Source organism: Schistocerca serialis, chromosome 1, assembly GCF_023864345.2.
Source record: "Schistocerca serialis cubense isolate TAMUIC-IGC-003099 chromosome 1, iqSchSeri2.2, whole genome shotgun sequence".
Classification (NCBI taxonomy): domain Eukaryota; kingdom Metazoa; phylum Arthropoda; class Insecta; order Orthoptera; family Acrididae; genus Schistocerca; species Schistocerca serialis.
Window position 1 is genome coordinate 962,593,303 of NC_064638.1, and position 26,397 is coordinate 962,619,699.

A 26,397-nucleotide genomic window follows, 5' to 3' on the forward strand; every position below is an offset into this window, starting at 1 on the left:
GTGCAAGCAGTAACTGGGCTGGCCACAGGTAAGGGCAGATCGGAGGACTCAGATGTGCTAGACGTCCGTTGGATCCCCGTAGTTGGACCACAACAGTGGTGCCTGTCCACTGCAGCCTAAATCTGTGTAACTGAAGCCATCATAGCCTGAAATTGAGAGCGAAGTGTCACCAACTCAGCTTGCATCCGCACACAATCGCAGTCCCTGTCCATACTAAAGACCGTGAAAATCTTAAACTATGTAGATAAACGCACTAACAGCGCAACTCTACTGTAGACCCTGATGAAAACGCAGGAACTGTGTCTAGCAAATTAGAGTAATACGCAGAGATTCAAAAATCTAACTACCGAAGCACTCATTTGAAACTAAATAATTCGCCTCTGTTTAGGAAGTTGTAATATGTCACAAAATCGGTTTACTTTCCGACGCAAACGAAAACGCGAGAACTGTGGCAATTGGATATTAAATTAACATGCATAAACTCAAGAAACTGAACTATTAAAGCACACAAATGATATTATAAAATTCGCTCCTGGATAGTAACTCGTAAAAGTCACCATTTCGGTTACTTCCCTGTTGCTGCTTGTGTCTCAGCCGGCTCCTGTTGCATGACTGGTTGTGGTCACCTTATAAATTAACCATCATTGCCCACAGGAGATGATGATGATCATCCTGTAAACTGACCATCATTGTAACATCATCATGTTTGGGACATTTTGTTACAATTTTGCTGTAACATCGTGACTACAAGGGCAGTTTGTTACAATTTTGATTTAATATGTCGACGTATGGTTAAGTGTCATATAGTCTCCACTGTATGATAACAGAAGATTACAAACGTTTTATACTAGAAGGTAAAGTTAATACTCTAACTTGGGGATCACTACAGTGTTTTGCTGACTTTAAATAAGTTTTAGCTGAGTTAAGATGAGATTTTGTCAATAAAACTACTGTGTTTTGGAGCAATAGCACAGTTTATTAGTAAGAAAATTCAGCCTATAGGTATTGCTGTAAATTAGGCTGAAGTCTTACTTACAAGGGAAACTCCCAATCGCATCCGCTCAGATATAGTGGTAAGAGGGGCCAGTGGACAGCTGATCAAAAACTAAACACAGATCAAGCATGAAAATAGGAAGAAAGTGTACTTGACTGTGAGAAAAAAGAAGAATAGAAACACTGAACGGTCCAAGTACAAGAAGTAAAATATAGAGCATCAGTGAAGAGAAATAGCGTCATCATTAAGTAGTTACGGTGTTGGACTGCCAAGTGAGAGAGCTGTGTTCAAACCTTCCTCATGCCAACTTTTTTGTTTTTCACTGTTCACTTTATTCAAATTTGTGTCTGTGTCATGGTGTGACATCCATTTGCAACAGCGAGGTGTAAAGCAGGGGCCTACAATGATAGTTGATTCCGCACAGCTAGTCTATTAGCAGCCAAAAGGAAGTGACTTTCAAATGGGAACTGCAAATGCTTGATGACAAGGCGACAAGTCAGCCGAATTCTTCACCAGAAAGTACGTCTAGTGTGTTATACAAGACATTAGTGGGAGTATGTGTGCATATGATAGGAATCTCTTATCGATGCATCTCATTTCTACAACTGGTAAGTGAGCGAGATACGCCTCCCTGCCTGACAAAGATGTTTGTTTGAATGTGAATGTAATCACTCCAAGGAAATGATGAATACATAATAGGTTCTCACATAAGCTGCAACAAATGAACGCAACAGTTTCAGAATCAAACCATTTCTCTATGCTCTGTCAAAACATATGTTTTTAACGTTTTTGAAGTTGCATTCCTCTTTGGAAGTCTGACTTTTGAATTCCTTTGTTGTAACATAGTTCATACCCATTTAATTGTTTTCATTTTTGTAAGACTTCTGTGTTGCATCTCATCTGCTCTCACTGTTCATCACATTTACTTACCACTAAACCTGAGGAAGTTTCTATAGGGAGTTTCTTTTGTTAGAAAAATGAAATGCTTAGATAAAGAATGATTAACTTACTCCATGGTGTTAGATCATAGCTAAGTTGCCAATTGTAACAAGACTGTAGGATTATGATATTAGGAAACATTCAATAGCTCCACCTTCCAAGAAGGTTTTATTACTGATTTGGATAATCACCATTTGACATATCAACAAAAGCATTTGCTGATGCTAGGCATTATGATCTTATTGCAATGCCAAATGCCTTAAAGTGTGGGAAAATCTACAGGTGAATGGTGGACTAGCTGAAATGGGCTGCAAGTGTAGTGTACATTACGCCATAAGTTGGATCAGCATTAATTTTGTAATGTTATAGAGCTAATTTTAAAGTATTTTTGTTTCTTTAATGTGTAATGCCAATACTGAGTTATGCTCAATGAATGGAAATAAGCGTTTGGCGTCATTGGCCAGGAGGCCCCTTACGGGGCAGGTTCGGCCGCCTTGGTGCAGGTCTTATTACATTCGACGCCACATTGGGTGACCAACGCGCCGGATGGGGATGAAATGATGATGAAGACAACACAACACCCAGTCCCTGAGCGGAGAAAATCCCTGACCCAGCCAGGAATCGAAACCAGGCCCCCTAGGACAGCAATCCGTCATGCTGATAATTCAGCTATTGGGGCGGACATTAAGCTCAATGACTAACCTGTAATTTATTGAAGTAGTGCCAATAAGGCACCTGCATATATTCTACTAAGCAATAGAGACAATTTAGATGTGGAAATATTTAATCAGAGAGTTCATATTGGGCCTGCAAATTGTGTTGGAGACACTGAACTTTGGATCTCAACAAGTGTTGCTCATCTGTAAGCCTTATAAGTACAGCAAATCTCTAAATCATATGTATTTTTTTATCCTGTAGAACAGTTAAGCTACGACAGTAGTGCCAGGTGGATCTGTACTCGAAATCTTACGTAATTTGAGAAATAATATAATTTTTATTTTGATGGAGAATTCGAATTTTTATTTTCAGTCAGAGATCTGTGATTGTACTTGTGTATAATTATAAATAACCTCCATGTGTTTTGTACACCAAATCTTCACTTATTTTGATACATAATTTAATTCCGCTTAAATATTATATTTTTAATACATCGATCTTTCATCTCTATCTCGTTCCCCCATTAACTATTAACTCTGGCCATATTTCATCTCTGTCTTGTTCAACCACTATCTTTGTCCACGTTGTAAGTAAACTTTCCGTATTCCATGTTTTGTGTATTACGAGAAATTGCAGTTTACAAAGAACTCTTCAAAACACCTTCTTCCCATGCTGGCACCTAGTCAGTTCGTTTGCCTGGGTCTAAAATGTGTTGTTTTACACTTCATAGTTTAGAGCTTTACGATTAGATTATGATATTATTTAGTAATAGATTATGGAAATACAGTGTGTAAAGTTTTAAAGAGTCCTGGCACCATAGTTATGATCGAGAAATGTTGCACTCTTCCTCGTAAGGTTGATTTTGTACATTATAGGCCTAGTTTCAGTGCAATAAAAAGCAATACTAGCGTGCCAATAAGATCAATTATATTTTTTCTAGTGTAGAACATGATACTTTATCTTCTTCTCCCCACCCCTAAAATGTAGCTTGATAAAAAGTGATGCATTGCTGAAAAATATCTAAAATGTCAGCTATTGACGCATTATTGGGAAACCTCTAAAATGTCAGCTGATGTCAGTTTGTGCTATGAACCACCAATAACTTGCCTCAGATCAAAATGCCAACACTCTCTATGTGTTTTGATACAGATTTCAGATTTGGAGATGCCATTTTAACCCTTGAAATAAACACTGTTTTTTCACACACATATGCACATGTGTGTGTGTGTGTGTGTGTGTGTGTGTGTGTGTGTGTGTGTGTGTGTGTGTGTGTGTGTGTCCATTGCTGACGCATTTTTTCACAATATGAGGAAATAATATTAATATAAACACTGTGCTGCTGTCACATTTTTGCAGACTTAAGTGTTGAATTAACATTGAAACACTTGAAAAAATCATAGAACAATTCTAACGTCAAAATATTTAAATGAGTCTCCACTGTGACTTACACCAAGTTCGGCCTAACAACGAAAATAACTGCATTGTTTCAGTAGCTGCAGTAATCCAGAATGCCTATTTGATCATGTGCTTCCCTCCTTAGCTTGGTATCATACCCAACATGTATGTGTATGTGTGCAGTTACATGCTTGGTCAGATTAATTTTTGTACATAGTCTCATTTAGGACTAAAACTGACTTTAACTACCTGTTGAGGATATTAGTTTCACCCACATATGTTTTGTAACAATTTAGAGTTAGAAATAGAATTGGGATGCTTAATTTGACAGTGTATACTCTTTACATGAATGCTTGTATTAGTGTAAATAAAGTTACGACACTTCACATAAACATTGCATATTTTGTGTTGCTGACATATTTTTGCAGACTTTTAGACATTGCATTAACTTGTGACTCCTGACAAGCATCGTAAACCTATTTAAGAGTGGAAAATATTTAATCTGAGGTCTGTTGTGGCTTACACCAAGTTTTTTGTAGAGATCGATTTATGGACGCTCACAAGATCTGCTTAACCTGTGTGTGTGTGTGTGTGTGTGTGTTTTGCTGACATGTTTTAGAAGTGGAAATATTGCACTTTACAACCCTTATGTATCTTTTTAGATAAATACATTTGAACATGGTGCAAAAAATTCAGATCATTCAGATGCTTTTGAGCAGATCCATGATGGATGCTTTAGGGTTACGATGTTGCCAGCTATTTCATTTTAGTGCCCACTAAAACAGTAGGGTGCTATTGCGTTTTTCATTTTAGTGGTGGGCAAAATACTAGGTACTGATTGGTGGGGGGCAGTAAGGGTAGGGAGAGGAGAAGGGGAGGAGTTAAAAAGTACAGCTGTGCTAGTTCTGCCATCTTGGATATTTAAATGTCTCTACTCTACCATCATACTACCACTCTTCCATCCGAATAGACCTTGGAAAGCAAAACATATCAACGAACTGCTGCATCATCCTCAACCGATAGGGCTCACTGGATGTGGATATGGAAGGGCATGTGGTCAGTACACTGTTCTCAGTTTTCAGGTCCAGAGCTGCTACTTCTCAGCCAAGAAACTGCTGAATTGGCCCTCTGCCATCTTTCATTTTAAATTTCCCACCATCACCATCTTACATTTTTAAATTTCCCATTACCGCCATATTGCATTTTTTAAGTGTCTCAACACCACCATCTTGCGTTTTTCAATTTCCCAGCACTGCCATCGCCAATTTTCAAGTTTCCCACCAGTAACATCTTGCATTTTTGAATTTCCTGTCATTCCCATCTTGTATTATTTGATGACTGCAGAGCTGACTAATGGTGGATGCTTGAACTAAGGCCTGTATAGTTGGTAGATATCCTACTTCCAACATCTGTTTAATTGTAAATTCCACTGTATATCCAGTACTTTTGAAATTTCATCTCCCGGAGGAGGATGGTAAAATTTACAATCATTATCGAAGAAAATAATTTATCTAGTTACATCAGGCTGCTAAAATGTTTGACGAATGTATGATTGGCCTCTGACAAAACAATGGGAGCAAATTTATCGAAAATTGTGCCATTTTCTCATCAAATTCGAGGCATTGGTAAGATAATGGACAATGACTAGGTAGTTGTGATCATGCAAAGTGGACTTCCAGCAGACTTCCAACCCTTGATTATGTCTATTGCGTATTCAAGTGTCAATATTGCTGGTGATTTAGTGAGTCAATTGTTAACTCAAGAATCAATGAAACATCAATTTGGTGCCACAAATGAACAACAGATTCGCTGCTGACGGGTTGAGCCGGACACTAAATACCATAACGTAATTGCTATACATGAAATTACAAGTTGTTTAAATGTTATAATGTCAGAAAATTGGTCATAAGGCGAGTTAGTGTGGAACTAAGAAGAAACCACATAAATCTTCATATTCTGTGAATACCGAGAAAGCTGAAAACGTAAGTGCATTGATGGCTCTAACTACATCTTTGTATAATGATGATGACTGGTACATAGTGTTGTATCCCTTGGTACGAACTACCAAATTAAAAGTAGGAATTAATTATAATTTCGAAGATTTATACTGAAAGCAAGATGAAACGTAACTCAGTGTAATCACTCGTGTCCAGATCCACAGCCAAAGTTCATCTCCTGTAAACACTATCACAGTAACAGTTTCGTGACTGAGAGGACACCTGCTCCATACTCCGGGAGGCCCACCAGACGACTCCCCTTCCGGGCTGTGACGATGCGACCTGATCATGTGGGGCTGCAACTTGATTGGTTCCATCAACTCCTGTGGTATGACTGCTGCATGTCTTGTGTCGGCCACAATGAGCACTTTAAAGTATGCCACACTGCTGCCCCTGCAGCATTGGCACACAGTGCTCGAGAAGGTGGTGGTCGCATCTTATATGCACTGACTGTGTTGTATGAATGCACAGCACAACACCACAGCTCCTCGAATTTTCTCAGAACCTTGGAATAAGGGCATCCACAGATGCGGTGGGAGGATGGAGTCATACGGAAACGATGTTCAGAGTGCCCACTAGCAGGAACAATGACATTGTGATCGGATTCTTGGAGACATCCATCAGCTCTATAGGCGGCTGACAACATGCCCGCCAGTGCCTGCGACTGATCCACCAGAGGGTGCCTGATGCGCCACTACCGGAATGGGGTTTCCCCCACTGCTGACTATTTCCAGCATGGAAGGCTGGACTGCTGGGACGGACTGCAGAGGCAGAGGGGTACTACTCCACCTCTGCAAAATCCAGAGTGCAGTGAGTCTGAGGGAAAGTAGCAGAATACAGACAGAAGCGGGGATGGAGCTGATTAACATGACAGCAGAAGTCGTCGTTGGCTTAGCGAACGACATACTGCACGTAGGCTTCCGTGCATTCTACAGTACTGGAAAGCCATGCTGGACAACAACTGTGGAAGAATGGAAGAAGACTGGATCCCCTAGTCTTTAGTGTTATGAACGGTGCCCTGAAACATAATGTGAACGTGATGACAGCAAATTAAGTAGTGTGCCATGAGGCAGTCCATGGGGTAACTCATCTGGAGATTTTCTGATAGCACGAAGGGAACGGTAACAGCCAAGGAAAGTGAGGATTGCTTGCTCCCTGGGCATCATGTAACGAAGTTTGGTCATCTGAGATTTAAATGTTAGAACAAATCGTTTGGTCTCTCCGTTTCACTGAGGAGAGAAAAGAGCAGTTGTTATGTGCATAATCCCACTGACTTGACAAAACTCTGTGGACGTGTACTATGAATTGTTGTCACTGAACAAAGTTTCTGGAGTCCTTCAATGCAGAAGACACTCTGCAAGGTCTGGATGGTTGCTGAGCTCGTTGTTGATGGCATGGGAAGGACAAAGCAAATTCGACTGAAGGCACTGATCAGCAGAAGCCATCGGGTGCTCCAGAAGAGAACCAGAAAACGTTGCCATGGCACTGAAGGTTTTGGCCAGCAGAAGAACTGCTGCTTTGGCACTGCCTGTTTTTCAGCACAGGCGCACTCCGTCCACTCATGTGTTCGATGTCTCGATCCATGCCAATTCAAGAGCAATGCTGACAGGCGAGTTGCTTAGTTCTCACTACACCCCAATGTTCTTGATGAAGCAACTGCAAAACTCTTCGACGCAAAGACTGAGGGATGATGACACGCATCTTACCATTATCCGTGTACAGGAGAAGGACCCCCGAGCGACATGACAAGAAGCAATGGATACTGCAGAAGCGGCGAACGCCGGCCTCACGAATCGAAGATCTCGAAGACGGCCATCCATCCAGAAAATAATGGAGTGAGACTGACTCTTGAGCAGCAAGTTTGGCGTCCAGAGGAAATGCTTGAAGGGCCGACTGTTCTGCATCTTCAACTTGGAAACACGCAGCTTCCGAGGAAATAAAGGCTGCATCCTGTACTGGAGAGGGTGTCCACACTGGTGTGTTTCGTGACAGCCCAAAACATGATCTCATACTTATAACTGGACAAAATGAGAGACCATCGCTGTAAACTTTGATGCCATCCGATCAGGCAGCACTTTTGTTGTATTGAACAAGGATGTCAACGGCTTGTGGTTGGTAATTAAGTAGAACTTTCGACCATACAGGTATTGATGGAATTTAGTCACTCCGTATTTGATCGCTAATGCCTCTTCCTCTATCCGAGAATAGTTTTGTCCGGTAGGGGCGAGGACCTTAAGACACGAACGCTACAGGGCATTCCTTACCATCAACTCAGTGAGACAAGACCGGACGTATGTCATATGAACTTGCATCAACTGCCAAAAAAAGCAGCTTGTCTGGATCATAACGCACAAGGCACCGATGAGAGAGAAGAGCTCGTTTAAGGCGCTGAAATGCTTGGTCACACTCGATAGTCCGGTGGAACAGTACTCCTTAATGGCGAAGCCTGTGGAGCGGAGCGGCAATTTGTGTAACATCTGATAGAAGCTTGATGTAGTAAGAAAGTTTGCCCATATCTGTCTTAAGTTCATAAACATTCGTAGGTGCAGGAAGACGCTGGATGACTTCCAAATGACGAAGGCAGGGATGGATACCCTGCCCATTTATTACATGTCTGAGATACTCAATTTCAGTGGCAAAGAACGTACACTTGCTTCTGTTCCAATACAAACCAGAGTGGGACAAGATCTGATATAACTGTTCTAGATTTGATAAATGTTTCTCAGGATTAGTACCGGCGACTAGCTGCTCGAAAAACCGTTGGAACAGAACTGAGCAGATGCCAACCACACAGAAGACGTTGAAACTGAAATAGTCCCATGTCTGTATTGATAACCATGAACTGTTTGGAAGCGTAATCAAGATGCAACTGCAGGTACGCTTCGATGAGATCAACTTTGGAAAAATACTTCACTCCATTCAGAACGATCCATCACATCTTCAGGTTGAGGGATTGGGAACAAATCAACAACTATCGGCAGATTAACTGTTACCTTGAAGTAAGCACAAAGCCATAACTTTTCAGTCTGTTTCTTTATCACCACTACTGGTGATTTCCACTGAGATACTGAAATAGGCCGAATGACGCCAATGTCCTGTAGGCTACGCAATTCGGCCGCAAAGATGTCTCTGAGCAAGCGCGGTACCGGCCGGGCTCTGTCAAACTTAGGCTACACACCCTGTTTAAGAGTGATGTTGGCTTCGAACCCCTTTGCTTTATTGAGTCGCTCTTGAAAAATGTCGGAATATTTGGCACAAATTTTTGCAATTTGGTTCTGAAATTTCTGTAGGGGTATGTGAGAAGCTACTTGAAGCACACTGTCCATAAGATAGAAATCCAACAGTTCGTATGCGTCCATGCCGAAAATTTTAGGTGAATCAAAAGATTCCAGCACCACGTCTGACTTCTGTAGCGCACAAAGAAACTAAAGCATTGTATACAGACAGAACTTCGGTACAGGGAGACAAATGTGGGGAGCCGAGGAGCTGATATGTATACTGGTTCAACAAGGTGGCACTAGCTCCCGTATCCAATTGCAGTTGCACCAGTAACCATTCAATGAACACATCAATAAACAGTTTTTTGTAGTCTTAGTAAACTGTAGAAACAACTGACGTCAGCTGTGATGGAACTTTGTTTCGAAAGTCACTGCGACGTACCCGTCGACGTTGTGTACTTGACTTGACGTGTGAAAGGCTGTTAAATTGCTGTCCACAATCAGAGCTTACCACATTAACTGCAGAGCTGTTGGCGTGATTTGAACCCTTGCTAACTGACATTGACACAAATTCACAATTCAAAGCATTGTCTGGAGAATCATCGTCAAAGTCTGCACAACCACGCGGGTCGGAGGCAGACGGTTGAAGTCCAGGACCGGCCACTTCGCCTGTGGTGGAAGACATGAGTTCCGATACTACTCTTGGTGTGATGGCTTATGAAACAATAGGGATACATTGGGTGACAGAATCCGACTGTGGAAGCTCCTGCCCAGTTATCGACGACACATAGACATAGATAGGGCTGGGAACCACTGAATTCACCTGAGCACTACTGGAAGAGACAGTACCTGTGTCCATACGCTGCTGTATGCGACTAGGCTTACTCTATTGACAAACAATTGAAACATGGCACCGTTTGCCGCACATAAAACATGTAGCGTTGCAGAATCGATAGTCCTTCCTTTTATGTTGGATGCCACACCGTGTACAAGATTTATTACTATCAGTACGCGACTTAGAGAAAAACGCAGACACAGTTTGGACTTGTTTACGCGAGCTGCGGCGCGTGCGAGTTTCGCGTTGCCAGAGCGGAGTGTTTACTGCACTGACACTTGCTTTGCGTGCACTAGAACCGCACCTTGTACTACCACGCGGCAAATGACAGATTCTGAAGATATGTCCTGTTACGCATCGAAACTAATTTAATGACTGTCAGTAATGTTTAGCACGTTCTGGAGGGAGGGCTTTTGATGCCGTGAGATAGGTGCACGTATTCTAGAGTCTGACAAGTTGTGCAGTATCACGTCACTCGATATTTGATCATTAAAATTTTTACCGCAATCACAAGTAAATCGACACTGTTGTAGCAGCCCTTGGAGTTCCGTGACTCGCTGATAAATCAACTGATCGGAACGTTTATCTAGACGAAAAAATTTGAACCTTGCAGATGCTCCTAACACTTGTTTTCAAAATAATTGTCTGGCAGTGAGAGGATACGGTCCATCGACAACTGTTCAGGACGGTAGTCAGGACTGAGTTTCAGGCAAAGGTTATAGGCAGAGGTGCCTACAAGAGATAACAAAATTTTTTCTGTACCTCTAATTATGTACTGCACTATAGATGCTGAGATGTGCCTGCTACTGGTGTTTATATACGTCCCATTCCTCTTGCTGTGGGTCAAACTAATGGAATGGAAATATGACTGGAACTGGTAATGCAGGCTGAGTTCACTGTTGCTGCAGCTGCGTATTCAGAGCGACAGACTGTTTTAATGCCGCAATCAACTCATCGATTTTCTGAGACTGAAAATTACGGACTTCAGTAATGGGAACGACAGAAACAGGTTCTTGTTGTTTTGACATTTTAACAACTCTAAATATACTAGCATGAAAACTAAAAACAGGAGAGCAAAATACACAAGCGACGACAGACAACCACAAAATAGAACCTGAGTGCAGTATGCTGTTCTGAAAACTGAATATCTAAATACCATACAAGAAGAGAAAAAACCACCAACTCCATTAACAGACACACAAACACTATAAGATCGTTGACAGATGAGAAAAAATTGCCAAATCTCTTAACTCGACGCCAGAGGATCGACTAGAAGCCTGGAAAATTTGTTGTGTCCCAGGTTCAAACTGCCAAATGGAAAGTCGGAATTAATTACAACTTAGAAGATTTATTCTGACGACAAGGGGATAGATAACTCAGCGTAATCACTCGTGTCCATGTATGTAGCTAAAGTACATCTCTCATAAACGCTATCACAGTAACTGCATCAAGACTGAGAAGAGACCTGCTCTGTACTTCTGGAGACCCACCAGATGACTTCCTTTCCAGGTCGCGACGACGCGACCTGATCACGTGGAGCTGCATCCTGATTAGCTCCGTCGACACCAGCGGAATGACTGCTGCACCTCTTATGGCGCCCCCACTCTGCGCACTTTGAGGTATGCCGCACTGCTACCCCTGGAGCGTTGGCACACGGTGCTCGAGAAAGCGGTGGCCACGTCTTCGATTGCGCTGTATGAATGCATGGCACAACACGCAGTTTTTATATTTACGTGGCACAGGACGAGTAAGCGAGAGCTGTTCAACGTTTTCGAATCAACCATAATTACAGAAGGTTCAGTAGTAGAAATGGTAATCTTGAGGCAAACGCAGAAAGCAATGTCGACCTAAAGTTACCACAGATGCAGCCAAGAATAAGCAATTAGGTATTAATGATGTTCCAGGTCTAGGATAAAAATTGCTGTTTTAGTTGAACAACAAAATGTAGATTGTGAATATTATTTGATGATATGGTATATGCAACAAAAGTCATGTAATTATATCTGGGACAGCGATAGCAGTTGCTACTCAAGTAGCAGATAGATTAAATGAAGTTCATCAATATGCAGATGCTGTAGAAATCAACAGTTACGAATTGTGGTATCAGATATTGGGGCATTTGAACCGTGTAAGCATGCGTTTATTGAAGGTAAAATGGCTGATAGGCTGCATTGACGAACATCAATTTTGATGACTGGTATCCAGTCAGGACTGGGAAATGACTTAGATCTAGTAATAAAATAAGGATCCGTGTATTCCTTGCATTAAATGCGAACTGTCTCGACAACTTTGTCCTAAAAAAAATAAGTAGAAGAGCAAAATATCTACTTGATATAATACAGTCCTATGTCTGTGGACTCAGTGACTGTGACATTGTAGGAAGGAACATATTATCATTTCACTTTTATGTATGATACTTCAAGAATATAAGATGGACATAAACAATAGCAAAACAAGGGCAATGGAACACAGTTGGAGTAAATCTGGTGCTTCTGAGGATATTAGATTAGGAAACAAGACACTAAAAGTCATGGATGGTGTTTTCTATGTGGGCAGCAAAATAACTGATGATGGCCAAAGGAGAGATGATATAAAATACAGACTGACACTGGTAAAAAATAGTTTTTGAAGAAAAGAAATTTGCTAATGTTATATGTAGATGCAAGTGTTAGAGAGTCTTTTTTTAAGATGTTGGTCTGGAGTGTAGCATTGTTAAGAAGTGAAACGTGAACGATAAACTGTTCAGACAAGAAGAGAATAGATGCTCTTGGAACATGGTGCTACAGAGTGATGTTGAAGACTGAATGGGTCGATCATGTAACCAATGAGGAGATGGTGAATAGAAGTGGGGAAAAAGCAATTTGCGTCTTAACTTGACTAAACGAAGGGATCAGTTGATGCGATATGCTCTGCAACATCAAGGGATCACTGATTTAGTATTGGAGGAAAGTGAAGGTGGTAAAAACTGTAAAAGGAGACCAAGAGATAATTACAGTAAGCAGGTTCAAAAAGGTGTAGGTTGCAGTAGTTATTTAGAGACGGAGAGGCTTGCATGAGATAGAGTAGCATGTAGAGCTCCAACAAACCAGTCTTTGCCCTGAAGACCACGGCAACAACAACAGCATGTCAAGAATTTGATCCAGTTACATGCCAGCACCAACAAAAGATGTGTGTGATACTTTCATTGAGTTCAGAGCACGAGTAGAAAATAAAACTGATCGAAAAATTAAAATATTTCAAACATATAATGGAAAAACAATTGTCAATTGTGAACATGAATCGAATTCGACATGAAACAATTCCTTACACACTGGAAATAAAAGGAGTTATGGATTGTCCAATTGGATGACCTCTGAAAAGGAAAGATCGAGGTTGACAGATACAGGACTAAGCAAACAATTTAGGGCTGAAGCGATTTAAGCGAAGAGTCAATCTCCAAAAAAAGTTTCTCAAAATGTTACTTCTGAAGGAATTTGAAGTAGTCGTATCAACAGAAAAACGAACAAAGAATTTATCTTGTTACGTATTGTGAAGGTTGCAAATTATAACATCCAACTGATTTAGATTCACCAAGGACTTTTGTGAAGGCCGGTGTTGTGCAGTCCACCAAAAATTCAAAATACTGCTGTGGAAATAACATCACAAATAGTAGTGTGACTGACGAAAATGGTGTGGGCATCTCTCAGCTGGCTCATTACCAAACATCATTGAAAAAGTAGTGGAACCAACACAACCTACTGATGTTAATAGAAACACAGTTTATCTTGAATCGGCACAAAATGACACTGAACAGCAATGAGTGACAATGTATCATTAATATACAGAACCTGCATTACACAAATTTAGAAAATCATCCCATCATACGAAACAGAACGCTAAGTATTTCAGAAATGACTGTTAATTTTGCCGGTATTACTGAGCCAAATTCATACAAAGAAGCAACTTGTTGTGATGGCTGTGAAAAACGAAAGAAGCCTTAAATGGTGAACAATAGTCATTACTTGAAAACGAGATTTATATTCTGACTGACTTACTAGCAGGCAGAAAGAAAACAATTCAAAATAATTATTCATAGTCAAAGTAACATCTTGTGGTGAAACTGTACGTTGTAAGGCTCGTTTCGTCACAAAAGACTGTTTCCAGATACCAGTAGTAAACTTTGATGAAGTGCTGTCTCATTTTGTTTGTCATTTTTCATTTTGTGCACTTTAGCTTTAGTAGCTGAATATGATCTTTACACTGAGCACCTGGATGTTTGAACCACATTCCTATACAATGACCTTGGTTAAAAAGTTTACTTTCATCAACTCTATTATCATCATCTCCCTCCTTTCACAATATGGAATGTCTCTATATCATGAAATAATATTTTTTCATGTGATAATATAATGCTACATGTCCCTCTCTTACAATTAATTAAATTATCCACTCTTTACATGGATGAGAGATATATAAAAGAACATGATTTTTCACTTTTTCTGATATATAGCAAATGAATCTGGGAACATAAATTTCTAAATGGATTACATTACATTAATACTTGTTCCATAGATCATGAATATGACATTTCATAATGATGGGAAATGGGTCAGTTTAACATAAGTCTTCACTACACAGTTTTTTACAGTTACTACTTCATATCTAAAAATTCATCTACTGAGTAACAGGAGTTGACATTCAGAAATTCTTTTAATTTTTTAAAATGTTGGTTGGCCATCTGGCAGAATTTTAACGCCATTTATCAAATGACCAAAGATTTTTGGGGGCAGCATCATTCACCCTTTCAGTGCCAAAGTCAGATTTGGCCCAGAATAATGAAGATCATCATTTCTTCTAGGTTGCAGCTGTGCAGATCGCTATTATTTTTGAATTGGGAGTGTAAAAAAAATACTTTTCCTCTTAATGATGAATTTCCCAAGTAATGATGCCATATGAAAGTAGTGAATGAAAATGGCGATGCTAATTCTTATTTTTTGGGTGTGATTCTATATTGCTATCATCAGCGAAAAGAACTAGCTTTGCATCCTCATGGTTGCAGAATGTCAAATCATTAATATATATTAAGAACAATAAGGGACCCAAGACTGATCCCTGTGGAACACCATCTTGATACCTTCCCAGTTAAAGGACTCTGCTGATTTTTGTAGTCTAACTGTACTGTTAATTTCAACCTTCTGCATTCTTCCAATTAAATATGAACTAAACCATTTGTGCACTGTCCCACTTATACCACAATACTTAAGCTTATCTAGAAGAATTTCATGGTTCATACAGTCAAAAGCCTTTGAGAGATCACAAAATATCCTAATGGGTGATGTTTTCTGTTGAAAAGCCTTCCTGAAAACCAAATCAATATTTTGTTAATACTCCATTTTTACAAATATATGAGCTATTCTTGAATACATTACTTTTTCAAAAATTTTGGATAAAGTTGTCAGAAGTGAGATTGGACAATAGTTGTTAGCATCAGACCTATCCCATTTTTTATGGAATGATTTAACAATAGCATCTTTCAGACTATCTAGAAAAATACCCTGTTTCAGTGAGCTACTACATATATGACTGAGAATCCTACTCTTCTGTTGGGAACAAGCTATTAGTACTCTGTTGGAAATGCCATCAATTCTATGTGAGCTTTTACTTTTGAGTCAATTTATTATTTTTCTAATTTCAGCAGGAGAGTTTGGTTGAATTTCGATTTTATCAAATTTCACAGGTATTGCCTCTTTCATATATAGCCTTGCATTTTCTAATGAATAGCTGGAGCCTATGTTCTCTATAACACTTAAGAAATGATTATTAAAAATATTTTCTACTTGTGACATTTTGTTAACAAACTTTTCATTGAATCTTCCTGTGCTCTCAGTTGTCCTGTTTCCCTTTTAACAATATTCCAAATTATTTTAATTTTATTGTTGGAGTGCAAATATGAGACATAATGGACACACTTCTGGACTTTTTATGAACTTTTCTTAATATAGTGCAGTAATTTTTATAATGTTTCACTATTTCTGCCTCATTATTCCTCCTAGCTATAAGATACATTCACTTTTCTGTTACATGATATTTTTATCTGTTCAATAAGCCACAGCTTTTTAGATTGCTTCTTACAATTACGTTTCACTGTTTTGTTAGGGAAACTGTTTTCAGATATACCTATAAGGGTATCATGAAATAGGTTAATTTTTAAATTAGCATCAGGTTCGCTGTACACCTCAGCCCAGTCTAACCCTTGCAAGACTTCCCTGAATGGTTAAATTCTTAAATTGTTAACTGAGTGCCCTATTTCAGAAGACTGCTTTGCATTACTGTATGGAGCTATGTCATATACTGTAACTACCTATGCATCAAGACCAGAAATACCATACTTAACATGAAACGTTTTTATTTGATTAAATTTATCTTGGTCTGTAAAAACATTGGTCTGCAAAAACATACTCAGTGTACTGCTTTCCTGTACTTCCTTAGTAGGAAAATCAGTAACTGATGTCAAATTAAAAGAACCAAGTAATACTTTAAGGTTGTCTATCAGACTCTTTCAGAAAACCTATATTTAAATCCCCACAAATAATAATTTGCTTCCCTCTGTCTGACAGATAGTACAACAAAGAACCCAAGGTTTTCAGGAACAGCTGAAAATCCCCCAAAGGGGACCTATAGATATCTACAATTATTTTCATTTTTATTTTACAGCCTAGTTCCGTAGAACCAAACTGAGGATTAAATCTCCAAGGTCATGAAATGTGTCAGTACATGATATTACAACATAACAATAATAACAGATAAAACAAAATGTTTATGAACCCAAAAAAGACGAGCCATATAACAAAGGAATCAGCTTAATTTTCCAAGGAACTGCACGACAGAATAGAAGGAGTGGCCTATGAGGATACGCTTCTCTTTCAGTTTCGATCTGAAAGAGCGTGGATTACTGCTAAAATTTTTGAATTCTCGTGGTAGCTTATTTAAAATAGATACAGCAGTATACTGCACACCTTTCTGCACAAGAGTCAAGGAAGTGCGATTCAAATGCAGATTAGATTTCTGCCTAGTATTAACTGAGTGAAAATGCTAGTTCGTGAGAATAAGCTGATATTGTTAACAAGAAACTACTGTAAAGGATATGTATATCGAGAGAGCAATGCCAGAATACCCAGACTAATGAATAGCGGTCGATAAGAGGTTCGCAAACTTACACAACTTATTGCCTGAACTGCCCATTTCTGAGGCAAAAATATATTTTGAGAATGGGAAGATTTACTGCAAAATATAATACCATACTCATAAGCGAATGAAAATAAGCAAAGCAAACTACTTTTAGTGTCGAACTATCATTTACTTCAGATATAGTTGGAACAGTAAAAATGGCAGCATTAAGTCTTCGAACAAGATCGTGAACATGGGCTTTCCAAGACAGTTTACTATTTATCTGAACACACAGAAATTTGAACTGTTCAGTTTCACTAATCTCATAAAGCTATCATTGTTTAGTTTAAGCTCATAGGCACATGCTTCTATATGTTGCTCTGTACAAAGGAAGAGAAATATTTGTGTTTGTTCTATAAATATGAAGTAACCACTAACTGACTTGTTTACTAAGCCATTACCAAGTGAACAATTTGGAAGAGCTACGAGATCGTTTAAATGTTATCAAAGTAGGTTGAGAGTTATTTCAGTTGAAGAGGCATATTGAGGATTGCAATTCAAATTCGTCAAAGTATTGTTTTCCAGTATACTTTCGTTGTAGATGGCAACTATGATACAGTATCTTTTTATCCTGTTCGTTGATATGTGGTTATCATGTTATTCGGTTTCACAAGTATCTTATAATTTGTGTGCCTGAGGAATGCTCACATCTCTCTAAATTTATGATCAACCAATTTACGTTTCACTGCAGATGGAAGGACGAGAAACACTGGGCTGAAGAAACAGTTGTGTCAAATATGTTTCGCATGCCAATTTTGCTGCGATCTCCTGTCCTCACGCTGTATTGAGTTCTTGCAGATTAGTTGTGCGCAGAACCTGGCGCAGTCCTTTGTGCAGACAACTTGTTGCGTATATGTCGGCTCAGATATCTTTGTTTTCTGCTACCCTTATTACATTTGTATACTTTGGAAGACTTGTGACAACCGGTTGTGATGTTATGATGCGGTGAAGTGGGCGGTGAAAGTGGTTTGTGCCGCATTCAGAAAGATAGACCATGAAACTTTTCAAATTAATAGTACATCACAAATCGTTTAGTGGTATGTCGTAATTTTGTGATACTTATTTAACGTGGTGCTTGCCATTTATCAACAGCAATGAGAAGTTGCGATTGCCATCGGTCTTACCATAGCCCCAACAAATTGTAAAGATCGGGACGTGTCAGGATACTAGTTTTGAGGGCAATGGCTTTTAAAGAGTGACCTTTATCAGCAGTCGTGGTATATTACACTTCACAACAACTAGTGTAATTTTTGTTGGCCCAATTGGCGTTGTATCTCCTTTAGCTGTACGGTAATGAAATATAGTGCACCACAAGTCTTCACTGCGACTTGAGTACGTAACCATAGAATGTACAACTTTGTAGCGTCTCGTAGTGTCTACACACATCAAATAATGCGAGCCCCATCGCTGTTGCAGATGTGCTATAGCTGTATAAGAGGACAATCAGCTTGCTCTTCATACAACCTCACCAGATCCAACTACGATATTTTTAATACTACCTGTGTACAGAGAGCTTAAACCAAGCCCCCTGATTGTATTTTAAACACTGTCTGTTGTCTGTACATCACATCTATTTACGGGTGTGACACTGTGAAAAGAAAATATTGAATTGTATGTATTTAAACCTGATGTGTTCAAGTGTGGTATTGGAATCCCCTGCCCTGCCCCAAAATCTTGGTCGAGGTGACAGGCTGATGGGTAGCACAACCTAGGTTATGTTTAAAGGTTACAGTTTGGTTGTGAGTTGACGTACCAGTGAATGTGAAAGCCAAGTAAAGGTTGTGGTAAAAAACTAACTGGTAGTGCAGCCTGATGTTTATGTCCACGATGTGTTGAAAAGTCCAAGGGTAGCCCAGTGGGGACTAGTGTAGCAGGGGATACAACCCGTCGGCTTTGGACAATGGCATCACAAGTGGCCAAATGAGAAGCGATTCTTCTTAGTGTTGTAGCTCCCTTCAGTGGCTGATAAGTGTTTTTTGGCTTTTTTTTTTAAAAAAAAATCTCACGAGATAGAATAAACAGATCCACTTTATTAAGCAATCAGTAAAAAAACGAAACTGAAACATAACAGCAAAAGCGAAAATGGTAAACTGCTCTCTGGCGACTTGTGACGTCATTGTCCAAAGCCGACGGGTTGTATCCCCTGCTACACTAGACCCGCCCAGTGCATAACTTACCTAGTTCAGTGTGGTTCAAAATGGTGATTAAAGAGTAGTAAAGGACACTCATGTATTCCCTAACAAGTGCCCTGTTGCCTGATCATATGCAAATTATTGAGCTGCCACTATACACAGCAGGTAAAAAATGCTGGGAAAATATTACTTGGTAAGGTTGTCAGCAAGCAGCTTTATTAAACTCTGACTGGTTACTTTACCAAAAAAAGATGTTTCACATCATTGTATTGTTGTGCCATCTCATTTCCTTCAGTTATGAACAATAAAGTTGTTTTTCTCTCTCCTAGTACTGCAATTTTTGTCATATTGGTTACCAAGCAGCACACTGTCATGTACAATAAGATGTGCATGGAGTAGCAAAAGCAGGATGCATATAGATACAAGTAAGATGAAGGTGAAGCTTTCCATCTACCCAAAGCTCTTGGCTCCACAGTGCTTTACTATGCTTGGCCCTATTAACAAGTGGTATGCCATTGCCTTCCTCTGACCTTTGAACTGACACCCAACCAAGCATTGGGGGAGCTACAGGTTAATGTGGATTCTGAACACAGTGGAACTTGGCTTTTTTCACCTTTGCAAACAATGCTAGAAGTGAAAAGTGCCAGAAAAAAATTCAAAATTCATCAACAAACTAGAAGGGAAAGAAGAGGATACAAGATATTAGTAGTTATGGTCAGAGGTCAGGGAATAAGTGTAAGAAATAAAATTAAAGATGAAGGAATGTAGTCAGGAGATATAAACTTATATGATGGAAGAAGTGTTTAGGGATGACTATGAGAATGATACTGTAAATTCCATCATTTGCCAAGAGGGTACACTTACATTATATTGCCAGTTACATATGTTCACAATTGCTTCACCTTTATTTTAATTTCTAATTACTTCTTCATGCTGTCTTTATAAACTTCTATTTTGTAACTCTTTGAGACTTGCAAGTTGCTCTAAGTAGCTTGCTTTTATCCCTCAAATTCATAAGGTACATTCAGTGGTGCATAACTTGTGTGCTTAATGAACCTGACAGCTGCCTGTTTTTCAGTACCTTGCTTGTCTTTGCTTACTCTCTGTCAGTGGCTTATTTTGTTGTTAATGTCTGCGCGAGCTCAAATGTAAGAACTGTTTCTTCACCATTGCAACTAGTGTTCCCCCCCCCCCCCCCCCCCCCCCCTCTTCCTAATTTTGAGTCGACAGAAGCATCCGATCCCAAGCGTCGGCTTTGACCCATGACGTAAGGGTGTTGTCGTGTGTGACGTCATGACGGTGTGGAGTTTAGTTTGAGTGTGGCTGTCTCCAGTTCTGTTTTATCTTATTTTATTTACTTTTCTGATCTGTTCGTTCTATCTCGTGAGATTTTTTTTTTAAAAGAAAAAAAACCCTTAATCAGCTACTGAAGCATCTTTATATTCTATGGGTTGCAGGGGTTACGACCCCTGGGGAGGTGGGTGGGTATTCATGCATGGCTGTCTTCACTTACACGTTGTAGCTATGCAAGGCATCTAAATTTGTTTATATTTAGTTTGCCCCCCACCCAAAACATCCCATTTCCCGTGCTTGTCCCGTTAGTGTCATTAGGCTTCTTGTGGAAAGAGAGAGTGTGTGTGTGTGTGTGTGTGTGTGTGTGTGTGTGTGTGTGTGTGTGTGTGTGTTTTTGTTTCCGCCATATTTGTGACGTCATGGGTCAAAGCAGATGGGTGGGATCGGACGTTTCCGTATTTCCCTAATTTTATGTTCAGAGTTGTTGGGGAAGGCCAGATAAAGTTATAGATACAAATAAAAGGTGCTAAAAATGGATGAATACATTTTAATCTGCTCTTTGTAGTGCATCAACTGTTGATATATTATCAGTCATCTTTCATTGTTACCAGTTTACCTCTCCTCAAATCAAGTGAGGTGGAGCAGTGATTAAGACACTGCACTGTTATTGAGAAGCACTGCCTGGGTATTATGATAGATAGTTGGAAAATAAATAAATAAATCATGGAGTGGAAGCACCTTTCCTTCTTTTATCAGAAGTACTTCATTCATTAATTGGAATGGCTGCTCAAAGAAAGTCAGTCAAGCACGTTGTCTACACTCCACCTGTATTAATGATCTTTATATTGAGGCATTAAACTAAACTATATCTAACTCTCTTTGTACATTTGCTCTGGTATCTGTAGTCATTATATACCAGAGTAGGCCAATAAGTATCTGCATTTTCATTCTAATCATTTGTAGACAGAATGTCAATCCTTAGGGACCAGGTTCAATTCCCGGTGTGGTTGGAGATTTTCTCCGCTCAGGGACTGGGTGTTATGTAGTCCTAATCATCATCATCATTTCATCCCCATTGACGTGCAAGTCGTTGAAGTGGCATCAAATCGGCAGACTTGCACCCGGTGAATGATCTACCCGACATTTATTATGGCTTTGTCCGTTCACCAACTGCTAGATTGTGCTGTTCTCTTGACTTGTGAAAGGTTGCAGCGTTGCCATATCAGTATGATTTGCTCTTGTGTGAAGTAAACATGGTGGTGCCACTCTGCTTTTCACAATGAAGATAAGTGTTCTGTAACCTGTATCAGGAGCTGAATTTTATGGAAGATTTTAAACACAATATGGGGAATAGATCTTACTGTGGTGTAGGTTTTTCTAGTGGATTGAACAATTCAGAAGTGTGTAAACACAAGTGAAAGATGAGAAAACGGCAGGATATCCAGTCTTATCCACAGCTAATGTCAACATTAAGTAAATTCATGGGCTGTTTTTGAGTAACCATTGAGCGACCGCTGATGAAGATGCAGACTATATTGCATATTAGTTGTAGTTCTGCTTATGATGTCATCTGTAACAGTTTCAGACTTTGTACAGTCTCTGAAATAAAAGTCCCAAAACAACTCAGCGAAGAGCACAAGCACCATTGTGTGAGAATTTGTATGCTGCTGCCTGATCATCACGGTAATGAGGAAGAAATGTTTTTGAAGCAAAACATCATTGGAGATGTAACATGCATTCATGACTTTGGACCAGAGAGAAAATGCCGGGGCATGAAGTGGAAACATTTTTGATCCCCAGAGAGAAAGAAATTAAAAGAGTGAGCATGTTGCAGGAAATGTGATGTTCCCAGTTTTTTAGTACTTACAAGGACAAATTCTGGAACATCATCTGGAAAGGGTTAAGAGGAAACAGTCAACATTCCAGTGATGTGCTTTGCAATGAGTCAAAGCATACAATTTCAAACAAACACTAAGGCCTGTTGTCCCTTGCAACCATTGTACCCACCCACGACAAAGTGTGTCCACACATTGCTGCTCATATTGTTCTAACCCATCAGATGGTGTATTTGGAAGTGTTGGAGCAATGTGCACAGAGTCATGATTCCCCCCCCCCCCCCCTCCCCCTCCACAAATTGGACTTCCATTAATTCTGATTAAAGCGGTGCATCCATGGCTTGCCTGTAGGTTAACTGAAATTTGTGATACCACCTGTCTGATTTGACCTGTGATGTAACTGCTGTGTGATGTCATGGTGGTGTGACAACTATGTTGAATAATGATTTAAATTTTATGCTGTTGTAGTAAATTAGGAAAATGTCCAAGCACTTTGTCTTCCTCTTGTATTGCATTCATCTTGACATCTTGATCTAACCATATCCTTATTGGTCACTACATTTTATAATACCCTTGTACTAGTAACATTCTAGTAGGCAATGCAAGCAATTCACTTCAGCTCAGTTTGGTGTACTTACTCAAAAACTACCAATGTTGCATATTACTCCAGTGCTTTTTCAACTATATATTTGAGCACATATTTTACTGAAGCTTGATTCTTGTGCAATTTCTCTGAAAATATACAGAAATGAATTCAAATGCCCACCACTGCCACCAGTGTAGTGAAAGTAATGCATCCCATAGAGCTTCCAACGTCTTAGTAATTTTTCCTTTTTCTTCGGCAAAAGAAGGCAAGTCACCTTCCTGGTCTCTCAGCACAAGTGTGTTTACTGTCATTAATGTGTATGCGGAAAAAAACTATCTGTTTGAATGACAAGATAGTAATTATTTAGGAGTACCTTGCATCTCAAATACTATTCTTGGGTTTCTGCCAGTTAAAACTGTGCATCTGAAAATGTCAGACAGTTGTTTCAATGAAATGTTGTGGCACAGTGTTAACTGGCGGCAAACCTAAGACGTTTATTTCAAACAGATGTACCAGGAAACCCAGAAAAATTATACCTGCCATCTATTAATGGACTGCTGGATGTGCCATACTGTACAGTGCATGTTGATTACTCTTTGAAATAGGCTAAAATAAGTGTTGATGCTGCCAGTAGATGTGATAGTCGTAACACTTGATCCTAAACATTACTGGCACTTCAAGTACATTGTTCTGTTCCAAACTGTATGCCTCTTTTTATGTTTGCTACTCACCATATAGTGGAGCTGCTGAGTCGCGATAGGCACAACAAAAAGATTCACATAATTATAGCTTTCAGCCATTAAGGCCTTTGTCAGCAGTACACACACAAGGGAGTGGCGGACACTGAAGTGTTGCAGTTTAGATGGAGGGCAGGAGAGAAGGTGCAGAGGGGGGAGGGGGTAAGTAGCGGAAAGGAGAGAAATAAAAAGAAATTAAAAGACTGGGTGTGGCGGTGAAATGACAGCTGTTTAGTGCTGGAATTTGAACAGGGTGGGGGCTGGATGGGTGAGGACAGCAACTAATGAAGTTTGAGGCCAGGAGGGTTATGGGAACATAGGATGTATTACAGGGAAAGTTCCCACCTGCGCAATTCAGAAAAGCTGGTTTTGGTGGGAACGATCCATATGGCACAGGCTGTGAAGCAGTCATTTGAGTCATATCGTGTTTGGCAGCGTGTTCAGCAGCAGGGTGGTCCACTTGTTTTTTGGCCACAGTTTGTTGGTGGCCTTTCATGTGGACAGACAGCTTGTTGGTTGTCATGCCTACATGGAATGCAGCACAGTGGTTGCAGCTTAGCTTGTAAATCACATGACAGGTTTCACATGTAGCCCTACCTTTGGTGGGATAGGTGATGTTGGTGACTGGACTGGAGTAGGTGGTGGTAGGAGGATGTATGGGACAGGTCCTGCATCCAGGTCTATTACAGGGGTATGAGCCATGAGGTAAGGGATTGGGAGCAGGGGTTGTGTAAGGATGGACGAGTATATTGTGTAGGTTCGGTGGACGGCGGAATACCATGGTAGGAGGGGTGGCAAGGATAGTGGGCAGAACATTTCTCATTTCAGGGCACGATGAGAGGTAATCGAAACCCTGGCAGATAATGTAATTCAGTTGCTCCAGTCCCAGATGGTACTGTGTTACAAGGGGAATGCTTCTCTGTGGCTGGACTGTGGGACTCTGGGAGGTGGTGGGAGACTGAAATGATAGGGCATGAGAGATTTGTTTTTGTACGAGGATGGGAGGATAATTACGGTCAGTGAAGGCTTCAGTGAGACCCTTGATATATTTTGAGAGGGACTACTCGTCACTGCAGGTGCGACGACAACGGGTGGCTAAACTGTACGGAAGGGACTTCTCGATATGGAATGGGTGGCATCTGTCGAAGTGGAGGTATTGCTGGTGGTTAGTAGATTTGATATGGACGGAGGTGGAGGTCAACATCTAGGAAGGTGGCTTGTTGGGTTGAGTAGGCCCAGGTGAAGCAAATGGGGGAGAAGTTGAGGTTCTGGAGGAATATGCATAAGGTGACCTCACCTTCACTCCAGATAGCAAAGATGTCGTCAATGAATCTGAACCAGGTGAGGGGTTTAGGATTCTGTGTTTTTAGAAAGGATTGCTCTAGATGGCCCATGAATAGGTTAGCACACTGTAGCCGTATCACGGATTTGTTTGTAGGTAATTACTTCAAAGGAGAAGTAATTGTGGGTGAGGGTATAGTTGGTCCTGGAGACTAGGAAGGAGGTTGTTGGTTTGGAATCCGTAGGGCATCTAGAAAGGTAGTGTTCGATAGCAGTAAGGCCATGGGCGTTAGGGATGTTAGTGTACAGGGAGGTGGCATCAACAGTGACAAGAAGGGCATCGTGTGGTAAAGGGACAGGAACTGTGGAGAGTCAGTTGAGGAAATGGTTGCACTGATGCTGCTGCTCGCAGTGTGGTTTCGGATCTCTGAGACTGTAGACATGTGTGCAAGTTATGTTTGTACGAGTATATGTGTGTGCACGTGTGTGTATGTGTGTCTTCTGCTGACAAAGGCCTTAATGGCCGAAATTTATAATTGTGCGAATCTTTTTGTTGTGCCTATCACGACTTAGCATCTTCGCTATATGGTGAGAAGCAACTTTCCTTCTCTGGTATTGTTACATTCCATCCTGGATTTTCCATTGTTTGATCTTTTTATGTTTCAAACGTGTCTCTCTCTTTCTGCCTGTCTAACAAGAATTACATTTTGCGCAAATGCCCATCCTTACATCAGCTTCCTTTCAGCATCTGACGTTCTCAACAGAATGGCTGTTCTCCAGCCTTTTACACACACACACACACACTCACACACTCTCTCCCACACACACTCACACACTCTCTCCCACACACACTCACTTTGCTCTCGAACATAAAGAAATGGGTTGATTTTAAATGTGTTCTCTCTCTCTCTCTGTGTGTGTGTGTGTGTGTGTGTGTGTGTGTGTGTGTGTGTGTGTGTGTGAGACAGAGAGAGAGAGAGAGAGAGAGAGAGAGAGAGAGAGCATGGATAACAACTAAACTGAAAAGAAATTATGTGATACAAATAAAGATTAAAGCCCAAGACCATAGGGAAAAAGGCCAATGAAATGAATTTATGATATGAACAAAAAGAAAAATAATAAAAATGAAACATAAGTAATGGTATACATGACAGAGAAGTTTGAGAGAATTCAAATGTAAGGAGAAATCTAATGTCTACTGTGCAAAGAATCTGGGGAAGCAGGTGGGGAAGAAATTGGAGTAAATTGTGTCCATGGGTATAACCAAAACCATGCAGATTGAACATTGACTA

General features: G+C 40.2%; 1 protein-coding gene across 1 annotated transcript in view; it reads left to right on the plus strand.

Annotated features, from left to right (window-relative positions):
• Positions 1-18,220: 18,220 nt before the first annotated feature.
• LOC126452593 (GATOR complex protein Iml1) overlaps positions 18,221-26,397 on the plus strand; it is a 572,541-nt gene continuing 564,364 nt past the window's right edge. Inside the window, exon 1 of the mRNA XM_050091115.1 lies at positions 18,221-18,278. Within this exon, the coding sequence (XP_049947072.1) occupies positions 18,236-18,278 (43 nt within the window). The 5' untranslated portion in view covers positions 18,221-18,235. The remainder of the gene's footprint in view (positions 18,279-26,397) is intronic.